Source organism: Amphibalanus amphitrite, unplaced genomic scaffold (assembly GCF_019059575.1).
Source record: "Amphibalanus amphitrite isolate SeventyFive unplaced genomic scaffold, NRLGWU_Aamphi_draft 000413F_arrow, whole genome shotgun sequence".
Classification (NCBI taxonomy): Eukaryota; Metazoa; Arthropoda; class Thecostraca; order Balanomorpha; family Balanidae; genus Amphibalanus; species Amphibalanus amphitrite.
The window spans coordinates 246,332-271,534 of NW_024881907.1; the positions used below are offsets into that span (position 1 = coordinate 246,332).

Genomic DNA, 25,203 nt, shown 5'->3' on the forward strand with positions numbered 1-25,203 from the left:
ATGATATAACTTCATTACATAATTACCTACACATCATCAGAACATCTTTTTATCGTGACCAAGCATGTCATTCATATTGTCAGTGCTTGAGTCTAATCGCCGCCAAATCACACTCGCTACCGGCCACTGCTCAGTAGATCGTACCTTCATTTTCCTCCCCTGTTGCAGAACATTTTCCACGGCGTGCTGTCGTTGGACCAGCTGTGGCTGTCGCGGCCGAGCCCGCGCCGGCCCGGCCCCCGGACCGCCGTGGCCGGTCTCTACCTGTGCGGCAGCGGCTCCCACCCGGGCGGGGGCGTGATGGGCGCGCCGGGCAGGCTGGCCGCGCTCGCTGCCGCCGCTGACCGCCGCTGACCGGCGCAGAAAGACTGGGAGAGGCGGCAGACGACAGAGCGATAATCTGAGACACCGAGGCGCCCGCGACATTGCTCAGTTGGTGATGGTTTTGGACGAACGACCGCTGGTAATGTGTGTGTGTGTGTGTGTTTTTTTATGCAACTTGCGTCCGTCTATTTATATTGGTAACACTGAATCGTAACGTGATGTTATAACGGAATGCTAATTGCTACGGATCATTATGTACAATATATTCATAAAATGATACAAACCGTTCGAACATCACACTGCATGAAGGTTTCATCGCCCCCTCCCCCTCCCCCCAGCGCCTTTATCAGACGGGCAGTAAAAGTATGCACAGAATCACAAAGTTAAGCTATGTTAGAGTCACATTTACCAGTAGTCCAACGGTAGGTAATTCCATTAGTTTATGAACAAATGCTCGTGCATGCCAGTTATTTAATACCTACATCACCTACAGCAAGATGCACTCGTCTGCAGGTGGAGGCCGGGTCACTTGCACCGTTATCGCTCTCACTCTCTGCTCAGTTTTCAATCGCAACTCCTTCTCGAGCTGTTCTTTCTCCCCCTTCCGCTGATTGTCACGAACGTACGACTCCAGGTCGCTGTTGATGTCGTCTCGAAGGCTCTCCAGGTGGTGGGCCGCTGAGCACTCGTCGCCTGCCTCGAGCGACTCAAATATTCCCTCGGCGGTATGCAGTGCGATCTCGTGGAGCATCTGCAGCCCCTCAGGGCTCAGTGCACCCTTGGACGTCTTCTCAGTCATCATCGAGTGGTAGCAGCTCTTGGCGCCCTCCACAGCCCGCATGTTCTGGCTCTCGATCCTGCGGTGCGTAGCGTCTTTCTTCACGTCGTTGTGAATCACTATCTTACGAAACTGAGTTTCCATGTCTGAGGATAGCTTTTCTCGGCTTGCCTTCTCAACGCCGTCAAATGGTGTATGACTGGTGTTGAAGTGGCCAAGTGCCTTCCGTTTGATCCTCACATGGGCGCTGTTTAGGATCTCCTGCGGCACAAAGTCAGAGTGGTCGTCTGAGACCGACCTCATCTCGCTGACGTACAGCGTCGTGCATGTGATCACCAGTTTGGCATTGCAGGATTCGGCCTCCAGCCTCTCTTTGCCTCGTTTCACGTTGTTTGCTTCATCAAAACGTTTAAAACGCTCCCCAATGTCGCGCATCAGCTCCAGTCGATACCGTTCAGACATTGCCCAGTCTCCCATCTTCTTGCGACCACAGAAGGCTTTTTCAGCCTTTTGAGATGTTTCTCGATGCTTTCGCAGAAAGATCTCCCGTGATAGTGAGGTCCGGCTGCTGCGGATGATGGACTCCATTTCACGAGCGTATAGGGACTTGGCTTCTTCAGCTGCAGCCATGTTGTTTGTCTCAGCGGTCGCTTGCAGGATGTTTTTAGGCTTGGGCAGTGCATCGCTCTGAAACAGTTTTGTGTAGGTGGTGAAAAACCTGAACATGTCGCCTCCCGTTAGGGGATTGCCAGCAACCATTTTCACGGTCAGGTTCTTTGGCGCCAGGATGTTCGGCATCAGCTCATTCAGCATGGTGACGAAAAGTGAGTCCATGTCGGCGCTGCTGCCGTCGAACTCGGCACTACCAGCCACCTTCGGCCCCGGGTGCGGCAACAGAAACCCGCCGATCTCGCTGAAACACTTCCTGATGTGCTCACAAACTGACACGAGCTCGGGTTTCCCAGACTGACAGTCCAGCCATTCCTGGACCAGTTCGTCGCCCCCCTTGGCGCCCAGCGGCAGCTCATGCGCGAACTGCCAGTCTCTGATGAGAAAGAGCAGCTTCTGGAAGGGAGTGCTGCTGGCGTCCTGCAGCGCCAGGCGACCGTACTCGGTGAACAGCTGCAGGTGCTCCAGGTTGTCGTTCTGCAGGTTCCCCATCAGGTTGAAGATCTGTACGGAGCTCAGGAGGGTACTGAGCGCGAACACGGTGGACGACTCGTGCATGGTGGACTGGTTGTCGAAGGTGCCCTGAGTGTCCATGAGGAGGATGACCGCCTCTGTGCCGTCTGGTAGGGTCACCGGGACCGGCTGGGACCACATCAGCAGGCCGGTGGTGTGCCGGCGGCGGCCGCTCCGCCACGGGAAGCCGCGCCGCCTCGGTTCGGAGAGCCAGCTGGACTTGTCGCGCGCCGTCAGGTAGCGCAACATCATGTCCAGCAGGAACGACTTGCCCTTGCGGAACGCGCCCGCCACCGAGATGACCACCACGGGCTTGTTGACGACGCTCTCGGCTAACAAGATACTCTTGAGGTTTTCAGAGTGCAGTCTGAATCCTCCCTCTTCGAGGGCGGACAGGACCTGCTTAGCCGCAGGTGCTGCATTGTTCTGAAATGAAGGAGCAAACTTAACGCGATGCAAGCAACTTTCGCGAGTGTCATTTGAGCGAACGTCATTTGAGCGAACCATTTTCAGCGACTGTTATGTCAGCGATTATCAATTTAAGCGATTATCAAATATGACGTTTATCAATGTGAGCGAAAGCTATACCTATTTCAGCGACATCTATTTCGCCGACTTCTATTTGAGCTATTGTCATGCTGAGCGAAATACATACTTTAACCCTCGCCGGCCGAGGGGGAGGGGGGGGGGGGCGGGTGCCGCCCCCCTTATAGGTTTTTTTCGCGATAGCTCCGAACTCGCTAGCGATAGAGAGCTGAAACCTGGCATACCTGACCTTTGATTCAAGCCGCATCTTTTGACACCAACCGCATTTTCGGGTCAGGTCAGGTCACTGACCTATGACGTCATAAGTGAACCTCTGTACGGTCTTCAGATGTCGCAGCTTCGCAACGCCCTCACTGCCAGAGGAGATGTAACAGGGAAATGAAACATGCAGGATCTAGTATCCATTATGAGTCTCACAACTTGTATATCTCGGATTTTTTCTAAAGGTCATATGAGGTCAGGTCATTTTCGTGATCTCGCATTATAAGTCAATGGGAAAAAAAATGAAAACTGCTTTTCCGGCGCCGGGAACGATCTCCAACTATCTCAAGCACACAGAATCGTGATTTGATGCACTCCTTGCAAGGTTAGATGCGTCACTTTTGCAATGTTGACCTTGCGTGACGTCATTTATGATGTCCTCAAGGTCATATTAGTTTTTCGTCAATAACTTCCGATCAAATTGAGCTAGCGAGTCGGGAAAGCCACCAATGGACTCAGGAAGACATGCCGAATCGAATGATATGCGACATGACCTCTTTCGACCAGCTTCGTGACCTGGGGGCGCTGACCTGACCTTGACCTGAGGTCAGCACCCTAAGTTGACCTGACCCAAACAAAAAGTATATCATTCGACGCGCCTGAGCGAGGCGAACACGATGCTGCCAAAATTGGCGCTCTGCGGCCGTTTTTTGCGAAGTTATTCACCAAAAACTGAACCGTACCTTGGGGCACTTGACCTGACCACAGAGGTCACCGGTTGACCTAGGACCTTAAAATCGGGTACCAATCTCTGCGTCTCGTAACGGCGCACACGCTCGTTTTTTCCGCGACGCGCTAGCTCTACCAGGGGCGAAACGGCGAGGGGGGGTCGTACCGCCCCCCCCCCCCCCTCGGCCGGCGCGTATGTAAAAAACCAATAGGTCCGGCGAGGGTTAACCTCCTGGTAAGATTTTTTACGTTTGCGTGTTATAAATGACAGACGAAGCATTGTAAAAATGGAACGATTTTCCGGGACGGTAGGCATGGCAGATGTCACGTTCATAGAACTACTACATTCTGCTCCAAAGTTAGCGCTACACTTTTCAAAATTCCAACGGCTGAATCTCGACCCTATTATTTGCCGATATAGGTAATAATGGTACGATTATAATGATAACCGATAATGTATTCGCCATTCGGAGATTCAACATCGAGAGAAGGACATCGGAGAAAGTCGCTGATATTTGGAGATTCCATCGCACATCAAATGTTGTGTTTCACGTGATTGTTTTCCTTAAAAAATATAACGTTCACACTGCTTCATAAGGTCCGTCAGACTGGGCAGCCCGAGTCTCTGGCTGCTCGGTTCTGCACGAACCGCGAACGGCCCAACCATGTGCGCAGCACTCGCAGTGACAACCTGCTGAGTCTCCCTGACATACGCGGCACGGCGGCGGGAAAGCGGCAGTTTACATGCCGTTCCGCAGAGCTGTACCTACAATGCTCTCCCCGCCGCCTTTACTGATCTGACCGTCACCGAGTTTAGAAACCAGCTGAAACGTCGACTGACGTCTGGTGCGGACGAAGTGTGATATGTATGTATATGTATGTGCATTGTGTTGTGTGCTTTTATCGTGATTTTTAAGAATTTTTTAGGTCATAGCATGATGTTCTTTTACCCACTTCATCACCATCTTTTATTGACTCAGTGCCAAGAATAGCCTCTTTGACTTCGGTCATAGATAGGGGACGGCCACTACGAAGTAAATAAATAAATAAATAAACGTTGTTAACCCAATGAATAAGTTACGGAGTGAGGACACATTTCTGGGATTTTTCCAGTTAAAAAGGTAGGTAATCTTTTTCTTTACCGGGGGAAGGCTGAAGCATGATGCATATGAGATGATTATTCCTCGGGCAAAAATCCTCGAAAAGGACATAAATGATTTTCGCTGAGTTCGATTTGACTGTAGGTAGGTAACTGGAATCGCTCAGTTAATCTCCCATTGACTGCAAAATATTCGCTCGAACTGGCCTCGCTGATTTTGGTCCTCGGCCTAGTTGATAATCGCTGTAATCAAATTCGCTGAATTGACAATCGCTCAAAGTGTCAATCCCTTAATTTATATTGATAATTGCTGAAAATGTTTTGCTCAAATGCCGTTCGCTCAAATAACCGCTCGCTCAGGTGTTGCAGAACGAACTTAATGCCAGCGCCAAACATCTAAATCACTTACACTACACATTGCACATTATGCGTTACCTACAAGTATTTGCTATCACTGAGTGCAACTTCAAACTCATGCCTTTGCATTAGAACTAACTGTCAAGTACCTACCTATCTATCCCGCTTCAATTCCTGAGAGTAATTATTATATGTAATGCATGTTCTTATACTGTTGTGGATAGCTGGCCCCTTAGGAATTTTGGCATCACTGCCATCATGTCTCCATACTGGAAAGTGTAGACAACAAACTAGGGAATAACATAATATCAGCTCTGGTCGCCATGGTAAAATAATGCATCGCTTATCATCTATCAACAACGGAAAAGGGCAATAGTGCAAGTGCATGACGCACCGCTTAGGTAAAGTAAAAACGTTGCGATGCTAAAAGCAGGAAATCGCGCCCGCTGTCCGGTCCGCCTCGTGCTATCGACGACCCCGGTGCCCGACGGTCTGACTCATCACTGCATCCCGCGACCGCGCTGTATCCGACTCGAACAGTCTGCAATGTCTGCACATCCGCCGCCCAGAGACGCATAGGATAAAATATACAGACAGCTAGGATATAATGCGTGAGCCATGAAATGAGATCAACCCGGAGACCGAGACCCTTTGAAATATAGATTTTAGACGGAGCACACTAAGGTAACTCTCAATCCTATACCAAGGGGAGGCCATATGATATTTTTTTTGCGAAGATGATCAAAATAAGCAAGACACAGAAAGCTGAAATTGGGCATACCTACCTGACCGTTAATTTATGCTAGATCTTGTGGCTCTAACCACATTTCCAGATCAAGTCAGGCCACTGACCTATGGCGTCATAAGTGAACCTCTGCACGGTCCTAACGTCGCAACTTTGCAACGGCCTCAGTGCCGGAGAAGGTTTCGCGCGGAGACAAAACTTACAGAATGTTATATCCATCAGAGGTCTTCAGAACTCGTATATCCCGGATTTTTCCTAAGGATGACCTGAGGACAGGCCAGTTACGTGACCTCACCCCTATACCTAAGTCAATGGGGAAATATGAAAACTGTTATTTTAGCGTCGGTATTGAAGTCTAACTACTTTTAGCACATGGAACCGTGATTTACCTAATGTACTCTTTGCATGGTCCGATGTTTCACTTTTCCATTGTTGACCTTGCGTCACGTCATTTATGACTATAGGTACACTAAGGGCTCAAGAGGAGTTTTCGTCAATAATTCACGACAAAATTGAGCGAGCGAGTCGGGCAGACCACTAATGGACTCGGGAAAATCTGCCAAATCGAATGATATGTATGAGCTCCTTCCTTCAATCAGTTTCGTGGCCTGAGTAACTCTGATTTGACCTTGACCCGAGGTCAACACCTTAATTAAGTTGACCTCAACCGAACAAAAAAACATGTATACCATTCCACGCGCAAGAGCACGAATAAAATGGCCTGGCCTCAAAGGTCACCGGTTGACATGAGAACTTAACCCTCGCCCCGCTGGGGGGGGGGGCAATTTGGCCCCCTGTGGTTTTTCCTGAATAGCAAGAAAACGCCGGCGCGCAGCGCCACCAAATTTTCAGTACCTTTCCAGGCATCAATTTGACACCTTCACACAAAATTTCAAGTCTTTGGTCACCTTAAGTCAGGAGTTATTGTGGTCAAACTGAGGTCGTGTTCGAGCAAAAATGAGCAAAAAACATGAAATCTTGAAACGCTCACAAAAGCTACAGTTACCAAGCAATTTCAAAGTTCTTTATATAGTCATGTAGACAAAAGCCTGCGCTACAAAACTGCTATCTGGATGGATGGATGGATTTTCAATATTTTGGGATCTTATTCTTGACCCCCCAAAATTAAAAAAAAAAGTTTTTTTTAAACGCAAAACAAATCCAAAAATTTTTTTCCGAATTTCGGAAAAAAAGGAATGTATATGATAGTCTCTGCGCCCTTCTATATACATACCATATTTGAGATCGATACCTCCTTTTTTGGCCAAGTTATAGCGAAAAAACTGTTCAAAATTGATGATGTCAAATTTTTGAACTCAATTTTTAGCAATTCTAGAACACGTAGCCGGTAACGCAAAACAAAGACCACCATTGAACTGGCCCCGTGACGAGCTGCATCGAATCGATACCCATTTTATGCAAAAATATCAACTTTGAAATTTGACCTAATTTGACCTGACCTTGACCTGACCTTCACCAAAACGTGACCTAAGCTGGCCCCAATGGCTGCCTGACCCACATAATCGCATTTGTGATGTAGGCCCGGGCAGCGCTTGTCGAACAGCTCTGCGGATCCGAAGGTTGGGACTTTAATTGTGAAAAACCGCCCGCCCGCCGCCAAACGCAAACACCGCAAAACGCACGCCCAAAACGCAAACGCAAACTTCGCAAAAAAAACAATCGCCCGCCCGCCGAAAACCGCAGAAAAAAACGCAAAAAACGCCGCAAAAAACGCCCGCCCGCCGCAAACCGCAACAATGCAAATAACGCCCGGCCGCCGTCAACCGCAAACGCCGCAAAAAAGCGGCCGCCCGCCGCAAACCACAAAAAACGCCGCAAAAAACGGCCGCCCGCTGCAAACCGCCGCTAAAACGGCCGCCCGCCGCAAACCGCTAAACGCCGCAAAAAACGACCGCCCGCCGCCCGCCGCTAACCGCAAATAACGGCCGCCCGCCGCAAACCACAAAACGCCGCAAAAATAATCGCATTTGTGATGTAAAATGGACCATAAAACATGCATCACACAACACTTTCGGATTGTGACCCTCAGTGACCTGACCTCTGTGGCCTGAGCTGGTATCAGTGACCCCAAATATCAAACCATGTGTTTCACGAACAAGTCTCCATCGATGACTAAAAAATGCCTTTTACTCGATTATAAAACATTTTTCTTAATGCCTGTAAACGGTGAAAATTCTAACTTTGACCTAACCTGTGATGTCATCGGTTGGACCCAGGTCAATGAAATTGGGACACAAGGTAGTTCCGTAGTAGAGCTATCCAACAACGTTTGAATTTTGAAAATCGGCCGGCAGCTTTCCGAGATCATAGGGGGATGGGGCCGAAACGCCCCCCCCCCCCCCCACCTACGGGTGGTAGGGTCCGCCGTATTCATCTGCGTGTCATTATAGGGGTATCCATGACACGCAGATGACGATATGTAGAATAGATGGCGAGTCCACCATCCCCCCGCAGCCAGCCCTCCCCCTACTTGGTCTCGGCGTCCCTCACCTGTGCCATATCGGGACGGTGCGCCGGGGCCCCGGCGTGCCCTGTTCACCAGCGCGGTCCGAACAGCACGCCAGCAGGGTGACGACTGAGTTGGCACGGCCGCTGCCCGCAGCCCCGGAGCCAACTGCTCTGCAGGCCGGGCCGCTGCGCCGTGACCCGGGAGCCGCGGGACTCCCCGGCCCAGCCGAACAAACACGGCGACCCGCACTCGCCAATGTAGCGCTAACAAATATTTATTGGATGTTCGATATCGGTGGCACAGGGTCGGATCAACCTTGCGACTTCTCCACTAGTCAATGGGAGCAAATTGAACTAGTGTATGTCTATATTTTCGGACGCGAGTCACACCAAACATTGTGTGACAGGTTATTGAATCAGTACCTATAAACTGCACCCGTGAGTCGTGACCCAACCTTATACACCCGAGGTCATGGGTGGAGAATTCCTTCCAAAGTTGGTATGGCGTCAGTCGCTTGAAACATTGCTTTATATGCAGAAACGTTGACACAGGAAAATCTGAGCTTTAGGTATCTTAATCAAACCAAGTATGCAGTGGATTAGGTTCTTGCCTTCTTCCCTGAAACTCATTGTTCATGGATTAAAACATTTTTAACTCATATTTTATATTCTTATCAAACTGAAATCCTTAAATTTCATAGCTTTTACCCTGAAAAGTTGATATGGCATTGCCATACCATCTTTTAACCCGGCCGGGCCCGGGGGGTAATCCCAACCACCGCAGCCCGGGGGGGGGGGGGGTGTTAGAACTGTCAATTTAGTTGTCTTTTCGCCCGCTTCTGTCGGCTCGGCCGCCCGTATTTCTCCTCGGCCGACGCGCGGCCGCTGTATTGCGGCACAGCATCTCTCGCCGGAGCGGGGCTGTGCGGCGCGGACTCGTGCAGTGATTGGTCGGCTGCTGACCACGTGATTGTGAGGTGAGGTCGGGTGAGGGCGCGCCGGCGGAGGGCAGTCGGGCAATGTCTGTTGTCGCGGCTGGTGCGTTGGGACCTCGAATGTTATATGCGTTTGCTGGGGACGTCGGCAGACTCGTCTGAGAGGCTTGCTGTCGGCTTACTCGGCGACGCATATACATTCGAGGATCTAAATCTGGGACTGAGTCTGTCCGGCTCGTTCCTCATTCGCTTTTTGGCCCCAACCACCGATAGCACAGCGCCGTGAATATGTAAGCCTTACTAGTCTGAGCGGCCTGTTCGGCGAGCATATTCACGGAGCTGTTCGTAACATTTGAGCGTGCCTTGCAAGGTCGCTATTTCACACGGCCGTCGGCCTACTCATGGGCGGTATTTTCTTGGGTTTCCTCGAGCGTCTCTCGAGATTCACTAGCATATTTCTCCGCCAGTTGCGATTGGTCGCTGTTCATATCGAGTCCCTCATAGCCGGTTTTTTTGGCAAGTGATCATCTTGTTTGTCTGGGTTTTGTTGACCAAAAATACATCCGCCTGGTGTATTTATACCTTCTTTGGAATTGGAATTGCAACATAGTCCACCGGGGCCGGATCATTTATTCAGTGGCGGACACAGTCCCCATGGCTACCGGACATTAAATTTGTTGAGTCCACTGGGTAAATTGATGGTTTGTTTTTGAACATACAGTCCACTTTGTACTTTGATTTAGTTCCCATTTCACTCAAACATGGAGGAGCTACTGGCTGCTAGGTCGCGTCTGCGCACAAAGGCTACTAAAGCGTGCAACGATCTCCGAGCCTACAGGGAGGGAGATCGGAAAGCGCTAGACCCGGACCAACTTGCCCTAAAACTCCACCATGTGGAGAAGATCCAAACTGAGTTGCAGGGCTTGCAGGTCCAGCTGGACAAACAGGGTCAAGCCGATGAGACGAATCATGTTCAGACTCTGGAGGATGAGGCCTTCCTCGGTTCTCGCCTCCTGGCTCGCCTCGAGAGAGCTGAAGAAGCTCAATCCAGGGCCTCTGAGTCACTGAACACAGCTGGTAGCGCCGATTTGAAAACATCCCTCTCCGTAAAAATTCCCACTTTCAACGGTGAGGTGATGAAATGGCCTGAGTTTTGGGAACTCTTTTCTATTTCTGTACACAACAACCAGTGCTATGCCAACGTGCAGAAATTCGTGGTCTTAAAGTCTCATCTTGCCGGAGCGGCACTGAGGGCCATCCAGGGCATCCCAGTCACGGGTGACGGGTACGTGCAGGCGGTGTCGGCTCTCAAGTCTCAAGGAGCGATTCGAGCTCGAGGATGTGCGGAGAGAGACTCTCCTGAGGGAGCTGCTCAACATGCCCTCAGTTCGCCAGGGCGACTTGAAAGCCATGCGATCGTTCATCGATCACTTGTCCGCTCATACAAGAGCTCTCTGCACTCTCGGAGTATCCTCTGAGAGTCTGTCCAGCCTGCTGCTGCCCATGGCAAAGGAAAAGATTCCTGAAGACTGGCGCCTGGAGTGGGCCCGGCGAGCGACTGACAGATTTGAAGATTTTCTCACTTTTCTAAACAACGAAATTCGCATCAGAGAGTCCGCCAAGGGTGCAGTGCACCATCGACCGTCTGTTGATCCACCGGCGACCCTCTCGGTGACCACCAGTTTAAATGCCCAGCGTGAGACCCACAAAACCAGCTCACGTAACCCACAGAGGGTGTTCCAGTGTCCACGCGGGCAAGGTCACCGTAGGCTCGACCACTGCCCGAGCTTTCTGAAAATGGCCGTAGGTGATCGCTGGAAGATTGCCAAATCCAGGAGAGCCTGCTTCAGATGTCTGGACACTGGTCACTTGGCCAGGCGGTGTCAAGGCAGTCTGTGCGCTGAGTGTGGCCGCCCGCACCATTCGCTGCTACACAACGCAGAGTTTGTGTCACCGCGCTCGGCGTCTGCCGGCTCTGAGCTGCGTCCAGGCGCTGAACCGTTCTCGCCTCCTGGAAACCCGGCTTCGGCTTCGGGCTCTGGTGCGGTCACTCAGACGCACAAGGTTCAGCCGCCCAGCCATCACCGGTACAATGTAAGTTCCACTGATGGGAGCTTTCTCCAGACTGCTGTTGTCATGGCTACAGGTCCCCACGGCCAGCAGACAGCGGCTCGTGTTCTCATTGATGGAGGATCGGACGCCTCCTATATCAGGCGCTCTCTGGCGCAAGAATTGGGACTTCCTGTGACAGGCTCCGGTACCTTTGCCTGCCTCGGGTTCCAGGAGAAGGCCGAGCATCCCCGCACCTACGACCAGGTCCAGGTCAAACTCGAGAGCCGTTTCGGTGGCTCGTCCGTCACACTGGATATGTGGAGCACAGACTTGCTGTGCTCGCCGCTCCCGTCTGCTAAACCGCCTCTGGTGCCTTCCGAGATCCGGATGGCTGATGATTTCCAGGGTGGGAAAGTGGACATACTCATAGGAACTGATAACATGTATCAGGTTGTCCTGTGGGACCAGAGGGAGCTGGCTGATGGGCTGAGAGCCATTGAGACCATTTTCGGCTACGTCTTGCACGGATGCTACGGCAGAGACCCGGGCGGTCAGCGCTCACGCCAGTGCTTTCATAGTCGGCAGGTCCAGTGCATGTGGGACCTCGACTCCATTGGCATCCGAGATACGGAGCTGATCGACTCTAACTCCTTCCCTCTGCCGACATGGAGCGAGAGTGAGAGACGGTACGAGATGCCCCTGATCTGGACTTCTGATGAGAGACCGGTATCCAATCGCAGCTCGACATGGGTGAGAACCTGTCGCATGACTGAGCGGTTAAGCCCCGGCAAGGCCGACAAGTATGACGAGCAGATCCAGCAGATGCTGAAGGATTCTGTGGTTGAGCCCTGTGAACAGGAGTGCCCTGTCCAGCCGCCAGATGCCCCGACTCTGGGGTGCGCTGACCCCCAGATCAGAGAGTTCTACCTCCCTCATCACGGGATCTTTCGAAAGGACAAGCTCCGCATTGTCTTTGACGGTTCCGCGACTGATGGCATCGGACGGAGTCTCAATGACTACCTGGATGCGGGAGATAATCTTTTGGCAAAGCTCCCTTCTGTCGTTCTCAACTTTCGCTCTGGAAAGGTCGGCTGCCAGGCTGATATCAAGGCCGCCTTTCATCAGGTATCTGTGAGCGCCCAAGATCGACAGTACCTCCAGTTCTTCTGGCGGGGAATGCGGCTGAGATTTGCTCGTGCCCCTTTCGGTCTGGCGTGCTCGCCGTTCATGCTGCTGAGGACCATAAACGTGCACCTGAGCAAGTACACTGACTCTGACGGGCAGCTTTGTACCTTGCTTCAGGCCGGCAGCTACATGGACGATCTTTGCCTTCCTTTTGAGAGCCGACAGGCGGCTGAGCAGGGCATCTCTCGAACTCAGAATATTTTCTCTGAGGCCAACATGGTTCTCCACAAGGTGCGAGTCACTGGAGATGAGGCTCCCGAGGCATCAGTTCTTGGCTTGATCTGGGACACGAAATCCGACAAGCTTGCAGTACGGGTTCCAGAGTTCCCCTGTCCCTCAACAAAGAGAGAACTGCTATCGGCCGTGGCCAAAACCTTTGACCCACTGGGACTGCTCACACCCTGGCTGATCTGGGGAAAGATACTTTTCCAGCGCACTTGGCGAGATGCCGCTGGCAGCCAGTGGGACGACCCCCTCGGCGATGGCCTGCAGGCCGATGTGCAGACTTGGTGGGAAAACGCTTCCAATCAGTCGGTGTCCTTTCCTAGACAGCTGACAATGGGAGGCAAGGGCCTCGACATGGTCTTCCACGTCTTCTGCGATGCCTCTGAAAACGCGTACTGTGCCGTCATCTATCTGGTGATGGGAGAAGAGGCCAAGCTGGTTATTGCCAAAGGCCGGCTAGCCCCACTGGCTCCAACTTTGACGATACCAAGACTGGAGCTTATGGCCGCTCTCTGCGGTGCCCGGCTTATGAGTTTTGTCTCGCGGTCGCTGACGCTTACCAAAGCCACAGTTTTCTTCTGGACGGATTCTACCGATGTACTCCACTGGATCCGTAATCGAAAGCGGCGAAAACTGTTCGTCCACAACAGAGTCACAGAGATTTTGAAGCTGTCCGAGTCCACTCAGTGGCACCATGTCAAAGGAACGGAGAACCCCGCCGATCTCGGAACTCGAGGGATGCGTCTGTCGACTCTACTCGAGTGCCGCCCATGGTGGGAAGGTCCGGATCTGCTGTGTGAGGAGCGGCCCCCTGAAACCTCAGAGGAGATTCCAGTGCTCTCCGAAAGGGCTGAGCAGGAGGATAGGCCAGAGGGCCGTCCTCGCTCTGAGACTTCCCCAAAGGTGACTCTTCAGGCTCAACGTACGGACTCGCGTCTCTTTGACATCACTGAGTCTTCATCGCTGAAACACGTTGTGAACAAAACCGCTTGGGTCTGCCGTTTCATTCACAACTCTCGGCAACCAAAGGCTGATCGCCGGTCAGGTCCTCTCACGCCTGAGGAGCGTCAAGAGGCACTGCTCTACTGGGTTCGCGAGGCTCAGGCCCGGGCATATAGCCGTGAACTCAGCGCTTTGAGCTACGGTAACGCCCTGCCGAAGGACTCGTCGATCGAGAAACTTCGGCCGCGGCTGACCGACGGCAATGTTCTGTGTGCCGTGCCGAGAACCAACGAGCTGCCTCTTCCCATTCTACCCGAGTTTGCCCACATTACCACTTTGATCATCGATGAGGCACATCGCAGGAGCTTTCACCAGGGCACTAGGGCGACTCTGGCACTTCTATCGGCGGAATACTTGGTCCGTCGACGAAGTGTCAATCGGGTAGTCGGCACATGTCGAAGGTGCAGGCGCTATCGAGGCGCTAGCTATCGCTCAGCAGATGGTAGCTTGCCGTCCTTTAGAGTAGAGCCCAGTCGCGCCTTCTCAAAGGTTGGCTTGGATTTCTTCGGGCCTCTGGTCACTAGCGCAGGTTCAAAAACCTGGGTGCTCCTGATCACTTGCGCAACTTCCAGGGCCGTACATTTAGAGCTCGTTAAATCTCAAAGCACTGACGAGGTGAAACTGGCGCTCAGGCGTTTTTTCGCTCTTCGTGGCACGCCTTCCCTCATTTTTAGCGACAACGCCAAGACATTTCACGCTCTTTTACATCACATTCCCCGATACGTCAAATGGAGTTTCATTCCCGAGGCTGCCCCATGGTGGGGAGGTTTTTGGGAACGCCTCGTGGGACTGACGAAAAAGTGTCTCAAAATCACTCTTCATATGTGCAATCTTTCCCACGACGAGCTTGCCGCTACTCTGTATGAGCTCTCCTTCCATCTGAATGTTAGGCCTCTCACCACCGTGGATGGGGAACTCATTTCACCCGCACATCTACTGTTTGGAGTGACCTCAATCAGAGGAGTGCTCTTCCCACCGGCTCAGTATTGTGACAGCCTTACTCGTGCCTGGCGGCACCAGCGGCGCGTCAGTGAGCACTTAGTACGCAGATGGACGGCCGAATACGTTGCCACGCTTAGGTGTTGGACGGTCTCGCCTCGTGGTCGCCCCGGACGGCTCCCCGCCGTGGGTGACGTCGTCTTGGTCCATGGCGAAGGACCGCGAGGACATTGGCCGCTGGCGCGGGTCATTTCACTGATCCCAGGCTTGGATGGTCAGCCCCGAGCAGCTCACATTTTCATGAAGGGCGTGAAAACACGCCGACCTGTAAATAAACTCTACCGTCTGGAGGCGGTGCCCTGAAGAAGCCCGAGTGGGTTCATGAAGCTGGTGTAGTAGAGTTAAGCTAGGTTAAGACTAAGTGAATAGGAGGGGACTTGTGGCGGCAAAAATTCAGTCTGACGACTGAGTCTGTGTGCCGTTTGGCAGTGGCCCTGTTTGCCCGTGTCATATTTTGCTGTCTGACCATAATTTATGTGTACTTACGGATGTTTGTTTATTCCTTCAGTTGGTCGTCAGCTCATCGGCCGCTCAGCATGGACGTGCTCGAGGTCAGCGACCCAGAGGCACACCGATGGCTCTCGCGGCACCTCCGACGCTCGGCGCCCCCGCTGCACCTCCTAATAGGAGACTCGGTGGCGCGGGATGCCGGCCTGAGATCCAGACTCGGCCGGCACCAGTTCCTCAACCTGGCGAGAGGCGGCGCAACATGGGCTTCAACTGCCGATGAGCTCCACGCCATCCTGGACCGCTGGACGTCGGAGGCGGAGAGACGGGGGAGGCGGCTGGGCGAGGTGGTCGTTTGGCTCTCTGGCAACGACGTGTACAGCCGATTAACCAGACTCGCCAACTTCAGCGAAGAGACCCTGTCTGACTCGGGCCGGCTCGCCAGGGGCGTCTGTCGACACCTACAAAGCCTGGCCCGGGTGACAGTGCTCGGCCCGCTGCCCCGGCCGTCGGGTGAGGTGCACGGCGGCCGGTGGGAGACAACGGCCGCCTACCACCTCGAGAGGCGCCTCAAGCACTGCCTGCCGCCCAGCGTGCGCCTGATCCCGCTGGGCCGCCAGCTGCTGCGTCGATCTGGCAGACGCCATTGCGTCGTCCCCGCGTGCGCCTCCTACTTCCGGAGTGATGGCGTGCACCTGTCGGCCGAAGGGTACGGCCGGGTGGCCGACGCGCTTCAGCTGCCCATCTGGCTGGCCGTGACGCGGCATTCCCGGACCGCTGAGCAGTGAGTTGTGAGTGAGCGCGCCGGTGCGAGAAGTGGACTTTAGTTATGAAAATGGGGCAAGCCCCATTTTGGTGGGGAGTATGTTAGAACTGTCAATTTAGTTGTCTTTTCGCCCGCTTCTGTCGGCTCGGCCGCCCGTATTTCTCCTCGGCCGACGCGCGGCCGCTGTATTGCGGCACAGCATCTCTCGCCGGAGCGGGGCTGTGCGGCGCGGACTCGTGCAGTGATTGGTCGGCTGCTGACCACGTGATTGTGAGGTGAGGTCGGGTGAGGGCGCGCCGGCGGAGGGCAGTCGGGCAATGTCTGTTGTCGCGGCTGGTGCGTTGGGACCTCGAATGTTATATGCGTTTGCTGGGGACGTCGGCAGACTCGTCTGAGAGGCTTGCTGTCGGCTTACTCGGCGACGCATATACATTCGAGGATCTAAATCTGGGACTGAGTCTGTCCGGCTCGTTCCTCATTCGCTTTTTGGCCCCAACCACCGATAGCACAGCGCCGTGAATATGTAAGCCTTACTAGTCTGAGCGGCCTGTTCGGCGAGCATATTCACGGAGCTGTTCGTAACATTTGAGCGTGCCTTGCAAGGTCGCTATTTCACACGGCCGTCGGCCTACTCATGGGCGGTATTTTCTTGGGTTTCCTCGAGCGTCTCTCGAGATTCACTAGCATATTTCTCCGCCAGTTGCGATTGGTCGCTGTTCATATCGAGTCCCTCATAGCCGGGTTTTTTGGCAAGTGATCATCTTGTTTGTCTGGGTTTTGTTGACCAAAAATACATCCGCCTGGTGTATTTATAGGGGAGAGCGGGGTGAGTTGTATCATGTCCAAGTTGTATCAGGGCGAATTGTGCCAAACTTATCCAATAGATAGCGCTCGTGACACGACCAGCCGACGAGGTTTTCCGGGCGCCACCTTTCCCTGTTCTGTCGTGTGGCTGGGTGGACGCGTCTCGAGGTGAGAGCCGATTTTATGTTTTTTTAATGTCATTCTAAAAAATTAAGTTGCAGGAAAATGTGTGTTTTGGGCATTTAGATGTGCACGAATTTGAAAGATCTCCGTAGCGGTGGTGAGGGTAGGTTCTAAGGCTGCGTGAGTGAAAATGAATTTCTCCAGCTGTCCGCTGTTTTTGAGCACGAGGAAGTATTTTTTCCAAGATGGCGGCGAGGTGCATGTTGTATCAGAGCCGGGTGGGGTATGTTGTAACATGTATGTATGTATGTATGTATGTATGGGTATGTTGCTTTTGATCGTGAAAGCTAAGCCCTGGCTCGCGTTTGTAGGTAGCTAGTCAATACTCGTTCCATTTCGGCACAATGTGTTGGCTGCTTTGCTCTTAACGGGTCACTTTTGCGTCTAGTCTGTTGATGTTTCGTTCGTTTCGATGTTTCGTTCGGATTGACCTAAGTTTGGTCTAATAAAAGTGAAGCCTTTGAGCATATACATTGTATTAACCCCATTTAATGTTGTTGTTATGCTCAAAACCAATAGCAAGCACACTCCCTGAAACGTGAAATAGGATACAAATTACCCCACCATGTGATACAACTCACCCAAGCCATGGGGCAAGTTGTATCAAAAACATTGTTCTATTCGGCAGACCGTAGAAGAAAAACTAGTAGAGGTAGCGGAAAAGTTACTTTGCACAAAAAAAGCAGAAGAATCAGGGAAGGAGATAGTATGGAAATAATGAGTTTATCACGGATAGTTACGAGGTTATGGGTCTCGGAGTAAAAACTGATACAACCCACCCCACTCTCCCCTACCTTCTTTGGAATTGGAATTGCAACTTGGTCTAACAACCCCCTGTCTAACTCCGTAAATAAGGGAGCTACGGAAACAAAAGCGATACCAATTCGCGTTTTTCGCCCCCCCCCCCCCTGTCTAACTCCGTAAATAAGGGAGCTACGGAAACAAAAGCGATACCAAACGAAAGGTCCTTACGAGACGATTCTAAAGCACCTAAAATTTTTGACCTCAGGTCAATTTTCAAGGTCAGAGGTCAAGGTCAAAGGCAAAAACCGGCACATGTGTAGTGATATCAAAGTAAGCCTTCTAGAGGACGGCAGGCGGCATCAAACCGGCAAAATTGGGTGTCAAATGAAAGAAGAGAATCTGAGGATTCCGAAAATGTGCTCAAAATCAAAGGTCAAGGTCAAGGTCACGCTCAAAATTGACCTCAAACTTGGCACTTTTTCGCACATCTTACGTGCTAACTTTCAAGATGTTTTAACCCTCGCCGGACCTATTGGTTTTCTACATACGCGCCGGCCGAGGGGGGGGGGGGCGGGTACGACCCCCCCCCTCGCCGTTTCGCCCCTGGTGGAGCTAGCGCGTCGCGGAAAAAACGAGCGTGTGCGCCGTTACGAGACGCAGAGATTGGTACCCGATTTTAAGGTCCTAGGTCAACCGGTGACCTCTGAGGTCAGGTCAAGTGCCCCAGGGTACGGTTCAGTTTTTGGTGAATAACTTCGCAAAAAACGGCCGCAGAGCCGCGATTTTGGCAGCATCGTGTTCGCCTCGCTCAGGCGCGTCGAATGATATACTTTTTGTCCGGGTCAGGTCAACTTGGGGTGTTGACCTCAGGTCAAGGTCAGGTCAGCACCCCCAGGTCACGAAGTTGGTCGAAAGAGGTCATGTCGCATATCATTCGATTCGGCAGGTCCTCCTGAGTCCATTGGTGGCTTTCTCGACTCGCTAGCTCAATTTGGTCGGGAGTTATTGACGAAAAACTAATATGACCTTGATGACGTCATAAATGACGTCACGCAAGGTCAACATTGCAAAAGTGACGCATCTAACCTTGCAAGGAGTGCATCAAATCACGATTCTGTGTGCTTGAGATAGTTGGAGATCGTTCACGGCGCCAGAATAGCAGTTTGAATTTTTCCCCATTGACTTATAATGGTGAGGTCACGAAAATGACCTGACCTCATATGACCTTTAGGAAAAATCCGAGATATACAAGTTGTGAGACTCATAATGGATACTAGATCCTGCAAGTTTCATTTCCCTGTGACATCTCCTCTGGCAGTGAGGGCGTTGCGAAGTTGCGACATCTGAAGACCGTGCAGAGGTTCACTTATGACGTCATAGGTCAGTGACCTGACCTGACCCAAAAATGCGGTTGGTGTCAAAAGATGCGGCTTGGATCAAAGGTCAGGTATGCTAAGTTTCAGCTCTCTATCGCCAGCGTGTTCGGAGCTATCGCGAAAAAACCCTATGGGGGGGGGGGCGGCACCCGCCCCCCCCCCCTCGGCCGGCGAGGGTTAACCCTCGCCCGTAAACGGCGATCTGCCACCTTCGCCCATGCAGGGGGGGGTTGGTGCGACCCCCCCCTTGGCGTTTGAAAACGGAGCGTCGTAGAGCTTAGCGGAAAAGACCAACGGATTGCTCTCGCCGAGATCTCGCGATTGGTGGTATATTTTTTGGTCCTAGGTCAACATTTGACCTACTTTTGACCGGTCAAAGGTCAAATTTTCGGAAAAATAGACTTTTTTCAACTTTCCGCGGCGATTGCGGCAAAACGGTGGGAGATATCGACTTGAAACCTTCACTATCGTGTTCCTTGATCAATTCTCTATCGTTTGGTATGTATTTCGTTTCCCTAGCTCTAAAAATGGCGCGTTGGGAGCGCCGGAAGTCGGCAAGGTCACAGTCGGCGGCAGAAATTCGAAAAATCAAAATTTAAATTTTTGAAATCTGATTGTATTTTTGGATTTGGAAGGTCCATTTTCTCCCTATAGAAGCTAATATTGCTGCATATTCCCATTGAGGTGACAAGAATTAGCAAAATAGTGGTTCGGGCGCTTTTCAAAAATAGTACCGGACGCTGTTCCTCTTGTGACGTCATAGCTCCGTGACCTGACCTGACCCGGTCAAGTTTCTTATACCATATGATAGCCAATACTTGCCCCAACATGCATGGGAAGTTTCATCACGATCCATCAACCGATGTCCGTACCACCGGCAGGAAACCTCGGGCGTTGGCACTCAGTTTGTGAAAATCCGGCCGGAGGCTGTTCCCTTTGTGACGTCATAACTCCGTGACCTGACATGACCCGGTCAAATTTTTTTGTCAAAAGATGCGCAAGGTTTGCCCCATAAGGTACCCAAAATTTGGCGGCGCTGCGCGCCGCCGTTTTTGCACTATTTCCGAAAAACCTCAGGGGGGGGTTGCACCAACCCCCCCCCCCTACATGGGCGAGGGTTAAAATGTTTTGAGGCTTATCAGTTCCCTATTTGTGGTTCCTCTTACGATACAAGGCTGCTCAAAGGTCAAGGTCACTGAAGAGTATCCCTGCTAGAGGCTATTTCACTAATTCAAGTTAGTAATAATAAAGAAGACAATTTTGCCATCCGGAAGCTCTAAATGAAGGATTAGAGGAAAATAGATGCCAGATTCGTGATCAGCGGGTACAAATCCATCATATACGACCTTTCATGTGTCAAGGTCAACCAGAGGTCATTCGAGGTCACATGAGGTCAACATAAAACTTGACCTTTTCTGAACAAAATTATACCATTCGACGCGGCTTGACAAGGCGAATGCGATGGTACCACTGCCGTAGCTCTAGGACCATTTTTGTCGAAGTTATTTGCGAAAAACTAAAACCACATTTCGGGGTCGTTGACCTGACCTCTGACCTCAGGTCACCAAAACTATTTTTCTATTTTTCTCTAGGTCAAACGCTACACAACCGTGCTCGTAATTGTCTTTATCTCTAAAACTCTATTTTTAGCAGCTATTTGAAGTTTGCGTCTGTGACGCCGAAGTTTGCCGTGCAGGGGTCTAGAAAAATTGACCTTGTGACGTCATCAAGGGGGCTAGGTCCAAATTTTTTACTTCAGAAGATGTCAAATTGATGGGAGAAAAGGTACTGAAAGTTTCGTTTTCCTATCCCTAAGCGTTCGGGAGCTATCGCAAATATTCGCCAGGGGGGGGGGGCGAAAAACGCCCCCCCCGGGCCCGCGAGGGTTAAGTTGGTGTGGCGCATGCCATACCTGCCATACCATATTCACCACCCATGCCCGAGGTCATCTTAGGACTTTAAAGGTCACAAACATTTTTTTCCACAATAACACCGACGTGCCACGGCAATGGAGACACGTTTGGTATGTTCAGCTCAACGATACGGAGTACGGACCGACTGACATCCAAGATGACCTTCCTCGGGCAGGTCATAATCTTCAGGTGAAACTATACTCTCGAGGGTGACCTTTAACTCCCACCAGGCGAGAACCTTTTTCATAACGCGGACGGCGAGGGGAGGGGGTACGACCCCCTCCCCTGGCGATTGCCTCCTACGGCACTTTTAAACGCCAAGTTTACAGGGTAGGTGGACCCATACCTAAGAGATCTCGCCCCGTAAAAGTTTGGTGACTAGTTCAACATTTAGGGGGTTTTGAGGGGTATATGTAAATGTAAGAATTTCGCTAAAACGTCAAAAGTTTCTCGCCGGCTTAGGTAGGCATAACTTTTTATTTAGTTAACCCGCGCACCGACGGGGGGCGGATATCCGCCCCCCCCCCCTGAGGTTTTTCGCGGATAGCGGGAAAACTGCGTACGACTATTCTCTCATCAATTTTACACATGGTGTGCAAGTTTGAACCTCCTAACTTTAAAGGTCAGGTCACCAGGTCACTTTGAATGACCCAACCTCAAGTCACTTTTTTGCAACTTTGTCACCGTGCCAGAGCTACAGTAGATGTCGGAGGCTTTGAAAGTCGCAGGATGTTATTAGGTCATTAGTAGCTACAATTTGTATATCTCGGAATTTTGATATCGGTGACCTAAGGTCAGGTCAATTTCGCGACCTCCCCATTAGGGGAGAGCGGGGCCAGTTGAAACACGGGGTCAGATGAAACATGGCTTTATTTTCAACAGTATGCAACATATGGCGTTGCCGACACCACTGCGCATCCGCGCTCGACCACTTCCTTTGTCAACGGCGTTTGGGCGGCAAACGGACGGTTATTTTGATTTGACACTTGTTTTTGTGTTTTTGAGGGGCGTTTTGGAGAAATCGTTTTTATGAATATTTTGTGATATCTCATATACCTTTGTTTGCTGAAAGAAGAACTCCTGGCTCCGGAATAACACCTTATTTGGCCCTTCATTCAGCATGATGCCGTCCCTCCAGCTCGTTTGACATGTGCTTTACGGCGCGTGCGAGATGGCGGGAGCGGATGGGGTCAATTGAAACGCTTCTCTGAGGGTCAGTTGAAACAGGGCCACAGGCCGTTTCAATGGACCCCGGTGACCTTTGCAATGGTTATTGTTCAGGGGCTGTAAACATTAAAGGAAATAGTCCACCTTTGAAATGAGCTTTTAAACTGAAATAGTAGTTTAATAGAGCTCAATTTTTGACCCCTTTTTCTCCAGCCTTTTGCTTGAAAGCACACTATAGCCTGAGATATTTCTCATTTTCCTCATCCGCCCATTTTACCATAGTCTATGTACTTTGTCACCTATTATGAGGAACTTTGCACTTTTAGCTTTCCAACGACTTATTGAATGTAGCATTTGGAAAAGTAAACCGGACAAAATATCTCCTTAAGAAAGTGGCCTTAAAGAGGAAAACATCCCATTGTTAAGGATAGGTGCAATTGACCCCATGGGCTGGTTCAATTGACCCTCGCATCGGGGTCATTTGAAACGGGCGTAGAGCTGTTTTATAAGCATGCGTTTGGCAGCAAAATATGTTTGAAACATAATTTTACATATCTTAAAATAAAGCCAAAAGAGCATATTTTTTCATGGCATTGTGCATTTTTCGATGACAACTAGCTCTCGCTGTGCATGTCAATATATAAAAAGTGGTTCAACTGGCCCCGCTCTCCCCTATAAGTCAATGGGGGAAAAATCAACTCCCTGTTTTTACCCCTAAAACGGGTCGGAATGGCCCCATATACCATACATGACTTCATATACGATCAACCTTCACTGCCTTGAGGTCTGTTTTGCTGTTGGGCAGCTGTAAGGTCATGTGACGTCATCAAAGGTCACCAGCGGTTTTTTTGCCAATAACTCCGTACAGGAACAAGATACAGACGCGCGGATGGTCTCATTGTGTTCAGCTCGTCAAGACACATCGAATGATATACATGATGACCTCGAGGTCACGTGACCTGAGGTCAACCTTTGACCTTGACCTTTCGAGGTCAACATACATATCATTCGATGCGGATTGACGAGAGGATCACGATGATGCCCTTAGTTTGTTCCTATCTTGACTAATTCGAAAGTTATTCGAGAAAAACTCTCCATATCTAGCGCCGCCATTTTGACTTTTTCGACCCCTGTGACGTCATCTTTGACCTGACCCGAAAATGACCTTAGTAAAAATTGTAGACCTTGTCCGTGCGTATCCGATGCCGTTTACCGCTTGTCGCTATCTTGCTTCGTTCTCGATATCTCAGGGGGGGCGGTCATCCGCCCCCCCCCGTCGGTGCGAAGTTGGCGCAGACCCCCGTCGGTGCGCGGGTTAACCCTCGCATGTGTGCGGCGTTTTCCAGCTTCTAATGTGTAGGGGGGGGGGGGTCGGTTGGACCCCCCCCCTTGCCGTTTGGCCCCTGATCGAGCTAGAGCTTCGCGGAAAAAACGAGCGTGTTGCCCGTGACGAGAGGAAGCCGATGATACCCAATTTTAAGGTCCTAGGTCATTGGTTGACCTTCCAGGTCAGGTCAATGACCCAAAGTCGGGAAAATCGGGACCTGTTAGAAAGTCGTAAAGTGTGGCTGCTAAGGGGTTTTTCGGGGTGCTGATCACGAATATCGTGTTAGTTTTGATCACAGATGATGTCTTGAAGCATTTAGACCAGGTCGGGTCAGGTCAGGTCAGGTCAACCAGTAGGCGTCGTGACGGGTATTCGTAGTACGTGTCAACCGCCTCTGACAGCTTCGTAACATGTTACGAAGTCACCAAAACTACTTCGTAAATGTTCAAATGGTTGCTAAATTCGAATTCAGCTCCAAAAACTAGCCTAGAAACATGTAAAACTCGAAAAAGTGAACCGAGGTCACCCGAGGTCACCAAAGGTCAATGACCTGACCTGACCTTCAGGTGACCTTGACACACACGGGAGTAACATCAAATCACATGTTTGAACGTTTGAAACCACGAAAAGCTTGCAAACACGCGGCTAGTGCGAGCCGACATACGCGAAATCGCGATTCCGGCCAAACATGGTCTCGGAAAAGAGGTCACAGGTCAAAGGTCATTTGGGTCAGGGTCATGAAATTTTCAGGGTAGGTGTAAAATTGATCAATGCGAGGGTACTGAAAGTTTCGTCGCGATCGGCCGCTTTTTACGCGAGTTATTCGCGAAAAACCATGGGGGGGGGTCCATCCGACCCCCCCCCCCCCTACACATGCGAGGGTTAAGATAGAGCAAAAATAAAAGCACCGGTGAACTCAGCACGTCACTACGCATCGAATGATACACCTTCTTTGCTAGCAATTAAAGTGAACTTACAATCTTATTTAAGGTTAATTAATCTTAAAGTAATAAATTAAATTCATGCTCATGGAAGTGCATCCAGCATCATATCGCATATCATTCGAGTCGCCTGATCACAAGGAACACAATGATACCATTTTCGAAGCTCTAGCCTCTTTGTGTGTCAAGTTATCAGCAAAAAACGTGGTTTGACCTTAGTTGACCTCAATTGACCCGACCTTATCGTTCTTGCAGCTTGCAAACACCAGTTAGATGTACCTAAATCAAGGAAGTACAACACGAAAACGTTGAAATGGAGCACAAACCTCTCAGCTTTACACATTTAGACCCATTCGGGCAAATTTTCTTAAAATTTGTCATGACATCTAGATGGCCTCAGGTCAACCGTGAACCGAATTTGAAAAAAAAAACTGTGATGCAATACGATGGCACTCGGTGGGCTAAGCATATCTTGCCAGTTTGAATCAAATCAATGAAGGACTCTAGTTTTCTCGAACAAAATAGTGCATCTTATGTGCCATTTTAACAATGTACCAGTTATTGTGACTTTGTGACCTGACCTGCAGTCTTTGGAACTCAAAACTCCCCCGGTCATGTGACACATAGATGTCCCAAGTCGTGTCTGGAATTTGGTAGCGACTAGCGCTACGTGCAATTGCACCCACGCTATGGACAAAAAAATGTCA

The 25,203-nt window shown here is 50.9% G+C and overlaps 2 protein-coding genes across 3 annotated transcripts in view; one reads left to right on the forward strand and one right to left on the reverse strand.

The window, feature by feature from the left end:
• LOC122390877 (pyridine nucleotide-disulfide oxidoreductase domain-containing protein 2-like) overlaps positions 1-619 on the forward strand; it is a 31,000-nt gene extending 30,381 nt beyond the window's left edge. The window contains exon 12 of the mRNA XM_043384292.1: positions 169-619. Coding sequence (XP_043240227.1) covers positions 169-354 — 186 coding nt within the window. The 3' untranslated portion in view covers positions 355-619. The remainder of the gene's footprint in view (positions 1-168) is intronic.
• LOC122390876 (atlastin-1-like) lies at positions 567-8,600 on the reverse strand. 2 transcript variants are annotated; one of them, XM_043384291.1, is made up of 2 exons: positions 8,473-8,600; positions 567-2,710 (listed from the first exon to the last, which is right to left on the reverse strand). In XM_043384291.1, the coding sequence occupies exons 1-2, from the start codon at positions 8,479-8,481 to the stop codon at positions 812-814; spliced, it is 1,908 nt and encodes a 635-aa protein (XP_043240226.1). In that variant the 5' UTR covers positions 8,482-8,600; the 3' UTR covers positions 567-811. The 2 variants fall into 2 exon arrangements, with proteins under 2 accessions (XP_043240226.1, XP_043240225.1); XM_043384290.1 differs by lacking the exon at positions 8,473-8,600 and adding an exon at positions 3,060-3,183.
• Between the last annotated feature and the right edge of the window lie 16,603 nt (positions 8,601-25,203).